Source organism: Anarrhichthys ocellatus, unplaced genomic scaffold, assembly GCF_004355925.1.
Source record: "Anarrhichthys ocellatus isolate YVR2014 unplaced genomic scaffold, GSC_Weel_1.0 scaffold8, whole genome shotgun sequence".
NCBI lineage: Eukaryota > Metazoa > Chordata > Actinopteri > Perciformes > Anarhichadidae > Anarrhichthys > Anarrhichthys ocellatus.
This window is the reverse complement of record NW_022280038.1, coordinates 284,133-294,058: the sequence shown is the minus strand read 5'-3', so window position 1 is coordinate 294,058 and position 9,926 is coordinate 284,133. Positions and strand designations below refer to the sequence as shown.

The 9,926-nt window shown below is 41.1% G+C and overlaps 1 protein-coding gene across 1 annotated transcript in view; it reads right to left on the bottom strand.

Annotated features, from left to right (window-relative positions):
* Positions 1-9,502, bottom strand: part of pnoca (prepronociceptin a) — a 12,396-nt gene extending 2,894 nt beyond the window's left edge. Inside the window, exons 1-2 of the mRNA XM_031848729.1 lie at positions 9,383-9,502; positions 58-191 (exon numbers count right to left, since the gene is read on the bottom strand). Coding sequence (XP_031704589.1) covers positions 58-177 — 120 coding nt within the window. The 5' untranslated portion in view covers positions 178-191; positions 9,383-9,502. The remainder of the gene's footprint in view (positions 1-57; positions 192-9,382) is intronic.
* Positions 9,503-9,926: the final 424 nt, after the last annotated feature.

The following is a 9,926-nucleotide window of genomic DNA, read 5'->3' as shown; positions in this document are numbered from 1 at the left end:
GTGTGTGTGTGTGTGTGTGTGTGTGTGTGTGTGTGTGTGTGTGTGTGGACTCCTCACCACGGTGTTGAAACTGAGCTGTTTAGGCAGCATGTTGCTGCAGGACACGCAGTCCGCCTGGCAGTCACTCTGTCCAGGATCACACAGACAGAGCAGCAGCAGAGCCACCACAGTCTTCATGGTCCCACCGTCTGCTGCACAACACAGGACAGAGCAAATGCATATGTTCAGTACGGCAACAATTTCATACAGTCTGCTCGTACAGTTTCCTTTGTGTCGCTGAGTGCGCTGTTTCAGCTTTCACTGAGCACTGCTTTTTAGAGGTTTTCAACACTAAGGAAGTGAGACTAAGGGACAGAAATAGAACACAGCAGACTTGGAGAACAGAAGAAAAAGAGCAAGAGCAAAATAGTTTGACTTTATTCTGGTTGGAACAGCCCCGTCTGGTGAGTCTGACATCAGAAACACAACCAGAGTTTTCATCTCATTAAACAAACTCATTAACTCCTTTAATTGATGACTCAATTAATGCTGCTGGCAATGAACTGAGTCATTGTTTCTTGCTGACAAACATGCACACTCAAACTTACTTGCACAAAACATAAAGACGCACAAACATACACAACTCACAAACACATGAATTCTCACACATGCCTAACGTGTGTATGCCCACTATACAGTACATTGGTAGGCACATTCAAATACCCCCCACACACACACACACTACACTGCTCTTTTAGCAGTAGGTTGTCATTATCTATTAAACTGACGTGGCTGACATTAAAACTAATTTGTCTTCAATCAATCACTATTTCATAATGTCGTAGATATTTGGAATTTATTCAGAGTAATTAAAAACTGATAAAAGCGTACTTCCACTATGTTCATTCCAATCTCTTGCTACCCATAAAACGGCAGCTCTGCAAAATTAATCAAAATTAATCAGCGTTCTAGTGTGCAAACAATAAAAGCGTGTGTCGAGCCTTAAGTCCGATAGGAAAGAGGATGGGTTTGTCAGTGAAGGACAAAAGAGCAGGGCAGTCATTTTAGGCGGGAATATTGGAGGCGAGCTAAGGGCGGCACAAGATTGGCAGATGGCAGTGGATTTAGACAAACAGCTTGGGCGTGTTCATTTGTCCAAAATGCATCTCGTTCTCCAACCTCCTGTCACTGACTTCGTTGATGACTTGGCTTCCAAAAATCAGCTGCCATCATCAAGGATAAAGCATGGAGGAGACTTCCCATCTTCTCATCTCTGTTATCTACTGAGGTGTGGACCGAGGATGCATACACACACAGATGCTGTATCCTTAATGCGGTAATGAGTGAGGACAAGAAAAGTGGAATACATGCTTACCTTCATACTATCAAACCATAAGGTCACATGTAGTCTAACAAGAATAAGAGTCTACGGCCATGCTAGCAGCTCTGCAAGGCTGTACTTGGACATATTTAACAGGTTTACCATGATCATCATCAATGTTACATGTTACCATGTTACACAGGTTGTGACATCACAACCGTAAAGAAATCCTTACGGCTCGTTTAGAGGCACAGTTTCTGAATACTGAGCCTTTCGATACTTTTACATGGTTTAGAATTTAAAAAAAGATATGAAAATCTTACTTTTTAAAATATGGGACCTTGAAGGGATCACCAAAGTTACTAGGATTCTTTATGTGGGAACCATAACTTTGGGCACACAATGTCATGGTAATCTATCCAATACTGAGATGATTCAGTCCGGACCAAAGTGGTGGACAAAAAGCAATATGATTCAAAGCTAACGCTAAGTGAAACATATATGTCTATATGCTCACTGTAAGGGTTCATGCAAAGGCTGGACAATTGTCTTCCCCTGTGAGCAAGGTTGTATCCATAATAATCTTAACTTTGTGAAACATGAATAAACTTGAATCACAGAATATGATTTGACAGCTGTCATTGGAGGTTTATGGAGAAGTCTAAATTCAACTTGAGGGAAACTGCAGTGAACAGTTAACCATTGTGGCCAAGTTCAGTACTGGCAGTTCTCAACCCAATTTTATTCCCACTGAAAACTAATAATTCCAGATTTCCTAACAACTACACACCAACACAGAATGCATACAGCCTGGCTGCACTCACTCACATATTATAGATGCACACGCAGACAGGTACGCACTCCCGAATGTTGTCCTTATCTGTTTTTCTGTCCTCTTGTATGTAAAGTACTCTGTGCTATTTGATGACTGTACAATCACACTGTTTTTCTGACTTTTAAATGTCTGATGAATCAGGTAGCTATGTGCTCCTCTCACAAGGTGTAAATTTGATTGAGGACACGCCTCCCATTGAGCACACCTGTGTCCTAACCCCTGATTAACGCCTGTCCCTCAATACCCAGAAGAAGTCGTAAATCATTACATTATTTTTTTGCATCATGACTACGATTATGCAACTTTATTCCTTTACAATTGTGGTGAGCACCTCTGCGGCGTTCTTCCTCTCTCTCATCCTGCTACTGACGTCTGCCAGGTCCTCTCTCTGGAGCCCTAAAAACCCAATTACTCTGCTTTTAATTAACTGATTAACCGCTAAATAAAACAGTTAATTAAGTCATTACTGTCTGGTGCTGCTCTGAGGCACCGCTGACGGAGGTTTGCAGTCGGTAGGTGATATAATATATATTCAGATGAAAGGAACCCTCATCCATAGAATATCTCTCAGTAGAATCTCCCATCCAGGCTCAACCTGTCACTTGCTGATGTTGTGCCATTTGAGCTGTTTTACTACCTGAAAAAAAATGTCGCACAAGTTGCAATTCAAGGCTACCAAAGGAGCAGCTATGGTATTTTGTAGAACTTAGCTAGTATTTAGACAAACGTAAATTAAATGACACACGACAGCACACGTATGTCACCTTGGAAAGTTTCCATATGTGTGGCTGTATGTGAGTTCAATGAGCTTTGCCTGGTTAAATGGAAAAATTACTCGCAGTGAGACCTCTTCACATTGTTGATTAAAAAGTGTCCTCAACCATGAATAGGTACTGTTAAAATTACAGAAACATTCAAATGTATATTTAAGGCTGATTCATGGCCTTGTCGTCCCGACAGCTCACAACCGCCTGTGTTATCAACCACATCCACCATTATTTTTCTCCATTATTGCCATTTTCTCATCAAGAACAGGAAGTACAAAATAAATTACACTCAGCCTGAAGAGCGACTTAAAGCCGGATTATGCACGCGTGGTTGAGTGGAGGAGCAGTGTGAACCTGTCTTGCAGCTCTTCTTTATTTTCAAAAGCCGGACAGCAAATTTTTACTTAACTTAGATGTAATAACCTCAATATTCACATCAGTACACCGTGTACTTTGGCTGTCTCTTTTCTGAGCATTTGTAGGTGCTTTCTATATAATGTTGGTCCGGTCATGTGGACACACTGTAGTTGTAAACAGCAAAAAAAACAGACATTGGCTTTGTATTAATGCACTTCTGCCTAATTTGTATTCTGTGCTATGGCGTTTGCATGAGACTATAAGGTGTGATCTTGTTAAGACTCAAGTTGAATCTAATTTAAAAGTTCAATGTAGTTCAAACCCAGTCTATATTAATATGCAAATTAAGTTTTCTTTTATTGACCTTTCATGTATAAAAAGCCAGAATGCATCTGAAAAAACGGCGATGAAATAATAACTTATATAATTAGGGATTTAAAGATAACATAAGTACATACACTAAAGTTATTGTACACAACTACATACTGGCCTTGCAGCTTTTCAATTTAAACTGCAGCTTTAAATTGAAAAGCTTTAGATTAAACGGATTAAACGTCCAACCCGTAAAGGAGAGAGAACCAGCATAATGAAAACATACTAGTAGGTGCACTCACTAGAGTGCAGATCTTCATCAGGTGTATCTGCAGAGACCACTGCTGTATTATGTGATTGAATTAATACAAACCACAATTGGCTAACCCCCCGCCTAGACACCAATGACCTGTAAGGCATTGTAAAAACCCACTTCATTTAAACTTGAAAATAAGCGGCGTTGTATGCAGGCAATCGGCTAGAAGCCGTTGCATAATACACTTCATAGAATCTTGCAGAAACAAAATTAAACTCACAAAGCTGTCTGCCCACTTTGGAAATTAGTTTGCAGCCAGGTTACTGCAAGACACACAAAACCCTGATGGACATCAACAATAATACAAGCACAGTACAGTGTGTGTGCACTGGTAGTTCCTTTAGCTGTTAGTGGTTAGCCAAACAATAGAAATGAGCCGCAGAGAAGCGTCCGAGAGGTACTCAGCAGTGTGTGAACTGGTAGTTCAGCTGTTAGCTGTTAGCCAAACACACTGACCGAAAAACACTGTGGCCGCAGAGCTGCTGGCGGTCGGAGATGCACTCTAGTGAGTGAGGAGTCAGCAGGCAGTCAATGGCAGTATAAAACAGGCAATAAAAGGTGTTTGGAGGAAGTGTGAGTCTGCACAACCACGAGAGGTCTTTGTACATGCAGCCATAACTGGCCACCCAAAATATAATGCCGTTGGCTGTAGCAGAATGTGAGATTAGCAGTGGACAGAACCAGAGGCGTACACTCACGGATGCACACACGCAACCGATCGCATGATCCTCCTGGCGGAGATAACAATTAAAGCGTATTCGTGAAGTTGGCTTTGTTGGTTGATGAGTCAGTTTGACAGGTAATTAAATGTTACTTAGTCTTCTGCCTGTAGCCAGATGGCCGACTACTTTAACTGTCAGAAAAGTCACTTTGATTGACAGCCTGTCTCAGGCCCACTCAAGATACATTGTGCTCTTTGTTTTAATATTAATAGCTATCTGGTAAAATGGCAGGGTGGTCATTGATGTGACACATTTCAGGACGGTAGATCTATATTACAAATCAAGTTGATTAAACACATCTAATCTATATATTAATCGTTTCCGTCATGGCCTACCGACTGGTTTATCTGTCAATACCTCCCTCTTGCTCTAACTTTTTGCTTTCTGCCTCTATAAGTCTCGTTCTCGCCCACTCATGCTCTTTCTTTCCCCCTCACTCCATCATGCACGTCTTTCCCTACACATAAAAAAAGCAACAAAAACTACTAATGCCAGTGGCATAAAAGTTCATCAGGGGTTTCACTATTCATGTTACAAAAATGAGGGCCGTTTAACACCAATTATTTAACCTGTTTCTGGATACAAACATCTCCCTTATATTTGAATCAAGATTATCAGTATATTGATCAGATGTATTGTAAGAAAGCCTAAAAGTCTGCCTAGGCAGTGACAGTACTTAACTTTCCTGCTGATCATTATTACTTATAAACATGCTCCTTGTCAGAGGTCATGTCGGCTCACATGTATCTGCAGAGTGGGCGTTTTGACATATCTCCAGCCAGAAGAAACTTTTAGAAGAAACCTTTTACAAGATATTCCCTGTCAGTCAGACTGTGTCTGACGTGGCGGTAGATTACATGCCGAAGCCATTACAGGCAGACACACTAAGCTAAATCAATTTCCCTTCTCAATGCACCTAATCACTTAAGGTCGATTAATAGTTGGGAGGTGTGCTCACACACACTCAAACAATCCCATTCAAACACATTTCATATTGATTTTTCTTGTTTATGTTTTGAGATGAGGTGATGCCCTGTGATTGTAATTTTTCTTTTCCATCCCACCTGCGCAAATTTGACATTTATTTGTTTGTCCTCGGCATTCACCTTATTTGGCAGAATGGGGAAAACAGGAGGACTTCTGTTATTTCAAGATGGATACCTCCACTTCTAGCCTTGTACTCAAATAATTTAAATAAAGCTCAAATCAGCTACGTTTGTGGTTTTTGTAACATTAAACCAGATACAAACTGTATAGCTCCTTTTTATTTACCTGAAACAATCGCATTACTCTTTACAATGTATTTTTTTGGGGCGTAACTATCAGTGATGGTAGCTTTGCAGCCATTTTGAGGTTGGTTGGCGGGTTAGACTTCCTGTAGTTCTTTTCACCAAGCAGGAGACATTGTACCTGTCAGAAATTCCTGATACCTCTGATTCGGAATTAGAACTGGGATAATCCTGGCAACTTGGTTGCTCATATTAGCTTATTAGCTTCATGGCAGTGTCATCATCGCTATATGATGCCTCGCATATCTTGGATACAAACATTCGCTCTCCTGGGTTTAAAATTTCCCAATAAAAGAGAAATCATTCTTTCAGTGTCTTTTGATGGCCACCTTTGGGGAAAGTGCTTTTTGGGCTGCAGGGAATTTTTTTTATTACAGTGTAGCAGTCGGGCAATTGCGAGCAAACATAACCGAATTTCTTAAAGGTGCAGTGTGTAGGATTTTGCAGCATCTAGCGGTGAGGTTGCAGACTGCAACCAGTTGTGTGCGCGTAGGAAATCTACAATTGCCGACTCAAAAATGTGAAAACGTGAAGGGCCCTGTCTAGAGCCAGTGTTTGGTTTGTTCGTTCTGGGCTTCAGAAACATGGCGGACTCTGTGAAGAGGACCTACTTCCTATGTAGATAGAAGCAGCTGATCGTAAGCTAACAAAAACACGCTAAACGCTTAAGGTTAAATGCTAAAGACTGACACGAAAGAAAACATATTTCTTAATATTACATTTCATTTCTGCCAAAAGATCCCACTGAATGCTGCACACTGTTCCTTTATATCCTTGCGTCGAATGTGAAGAGGAAGTATGTGCATTGGAGCTACCTGACACTTACCTCAACTTTCAGTGTGGCCTTGAAATATATGCTTTAACTCCAAAAATACAAAGATTAAAAAATATTTGTCCTCAACAACAACAGAAAATGTATATCTCTGCCGCCACAATTAAAAGGGGTGCAACTGCGTCTGACAAGAGTCAGTTTTCCGTTGATATGAAAACAGGCAGGGAGAAAGAGGAGCACGCTGAGGGCAGCGAGGATGAAGTCCTCCCGGCACAAAAGGACGGACAGGGACCCTGCCGTGTTAGGAACATTGTATCCTTGGATTAACTCCACACTCCCCATTCACACAGCCAGTTCAGTGCAGCCACCAGAGCTGTACACACCCGTACAATGACCTGTGATACCGCCTCCATTTTCCCCATCTAGCCTTCCGGTGAGAATGGCGTCCTGAGGTTTATTTAAGTGTGCCGTGTTGTGGAAGAAACCAGCCTATTCATCAAGGAGGCACGTGGCTGTGGAAATGGGGCTGCAATTCAGTAAAGTGTTTTAATGATTTGTGCAGTCAGTGGGTTTTTTGGGTAAGCTTAAAGTTAATTTACGCTGCCTACTCTCTGGATTTGTCTTTATTTTTGCTTTCAAGTGGACTTTCTTTTTTCTCTCTGCTCATGCAGTGTGTCTCACTTTCTGACTACCAGGTTTTATCAATTCATTCAGATCTATTCCAACCAGCCAATGCAGAAAGGCCAGAACATAATACAAAGCTAATCAGAAAATAAATACATTTCACAGCTTTGATTATCTGCCCTAAGGTATGAGAGCGCAGCCTGTAGTTTTTCCCAAATCATTTGGGAACAGCGTTGTTCCAGCCAGAGAGCCATAGTATCTGCAGATCTGCATCAGCCTCCTTCTGATATGCAGCAAGCTTGTCTTACTTGGATAATTAGAACCAGTTACTTTCATATCCATTATCATCAGTGGTTGTTGAAACAGCATCTTAATTTTAATAGCCCTCCTTAAAGAAACCGAATTTGAACAGCGCCTTTTTTATGTAGTTTCCGTCAAGGTCAAATGAAAAAGTCAGCCCAAGGCTAATCAAACGTTTAAAAAAAAGGTGACACACAATCTTAAAGTTGATTAACTTCATAATCGACTCTTGATAGTTTAAAGAAGAAACACTTAATGATAATGAGTTTTACACATAAATGCCGGAAGGCATGAGAGAAATAATATTAGTACCATTACAGAAATAGAAATGCTGTCATTACCACTAATAATAATAATTCTAATGATGATGAAGTTGAAATAATGAGTTTTTATCATAAAATCATTCCATAATCTTAATACCAATTCATTACAAAGAGGCAATTTATACTGTTGTCTGAAGGTTTTATAATAATGTGATTAAAGATATTTTTCTGAGATGGATTTGGACTCATATAGGGTCACAGGCGTCTGCAGTGGCACTATGGACCTGATGTGAACCAGATGTTTTATGTGGGATCAATACAAAATCCATTTACATTACTGTCTTTAACCTTTAACCGCCCTCCATGTACAGAGGGTCCTGAGAATTTCCATAGTTATTGTCAGCGGAACTTTAGATTTACTCGTAGGTTCCTTTTTACATTGCGACATCAAAATTTTAAATAAAAGAGGAATCATATCTATAGGTACCCATTGCTCTCTATTATTTCAGTTTTTTGGGGGCATAAATTAAACCTTAAGTTATATTTCATGCCTTTAAAAAAACAAAGTATATCAAGCTATTAACTCAGGTCAGGCAAATGCCTTTGAAGACCTGGAAATAACCTTCTAATGAAGTGAGCCAGGGAAGATCTGACCCTGACTAATCAACGTGCACTATACCATTATTCTGTGTCTCAAGCCACAGCATAAAAACAAACATGCAGCAGCTTTCTGATATGACTCCCCTTTCATTCATGAAAGCCAGCCGAGCGCGGCAGTAAATCAGGCCTTAACGATGAATGACTAATGACGACGTACTATTTATGACATTTCCCTCTTGACGAGAGCAACAGCATGTGCAGTACTCAGATGGGGCGCCTGCACCTCGTGCTCCCTGCTGTGTGTGCATCCCTGCTGCTTTATGCTTTTAACCCGCTCAAACACGTAGTATTTATCATCAGGGAGGGTCGTTATTGTCTGTCAACAATAGGAAGACCCTAAATACTTTGATGAGCATCATTACAAGCGCTCAGCCTCAAGGAACGGTCGGGGGGGTCACAGCAGCGCGACAATGGCTGTGACAATTTCCCTGGGACTCTACAGCAGGCGTTGATGATAGACAAAGTGATGGAGACAAACACTGATTGGGAAAAATAAAGTCTAACTGGATGAAAAAAAAAATGTGTCAATTGTCTTTCCTTGAGTCCAATTGTCTCAGTTGAATTTAGATTTAATTAAGAAGGAATTCACATTTGGATTTTAGCCACTTATTGGGCTCTCTAAATCTGCCGTATTAACATAACATAAAATAAAAAGGAACTAAGAAAAAATCCATCTTCACTTTCTCCAATAAGGCTTTTTGTACAGTAAAACAAATCCTGTCTGTCAATCTGTTCACCAATGTAACAAAACGTCTTAGCTTTTACGACAAAGAAGCAAAGTGCAAAATGGTCTGTGTCAAAGGTCAGAGGTCAAGCCAATTATTTTCCCTCTCCGTCTCTCTCCTTCTCCACAGTGTCCCCTTACCTGTGTTGGGGTGAGGTTGTGGGTGCTTGTAGGGGTCCCTCGGGTGCAGGTTGAGGTTCGTCAGCGTATACGTTTCCTTCCCTCGGTCTCAGCGTGGTTTTTCTGTCTATGTGGAGGCTGGAGGCAGCTGCTCTTATAGGGACCCACCCCTCCCCTTCAACCTCCTCCTCTGATTCTTGCTCTCTTTCAAAAACTCCCTCATTCATCGCGGAGAGAATGGGAGGGAGGGCTGATGTACAGAGGGGGGGAGGAGGGAGGAGAAAGAAGAGGGGGAGAGAAAAGAGGAGAGACACATAGGAGTTGGGATGGGAAGAAAAGTAAGTGGCAAGAGGAAGGAGGAGAAAAAGAGAGAGGCAACAGAGATTATGGCAGAAGAAAAAAAAGTAGAAGGGGACAAAAGGCTTGAAAGAGAAGGAGATGGAAGAGGGAGAGAAACGGAAGGGTGATGACGAGGTGGAAAAATGAAAATGTGAGAAGAAAGGAGAAGGGAAGACAACGGAGAAAAGGAAGACATGAAGGAAGGCATCCAGTTATCTGTCAACCT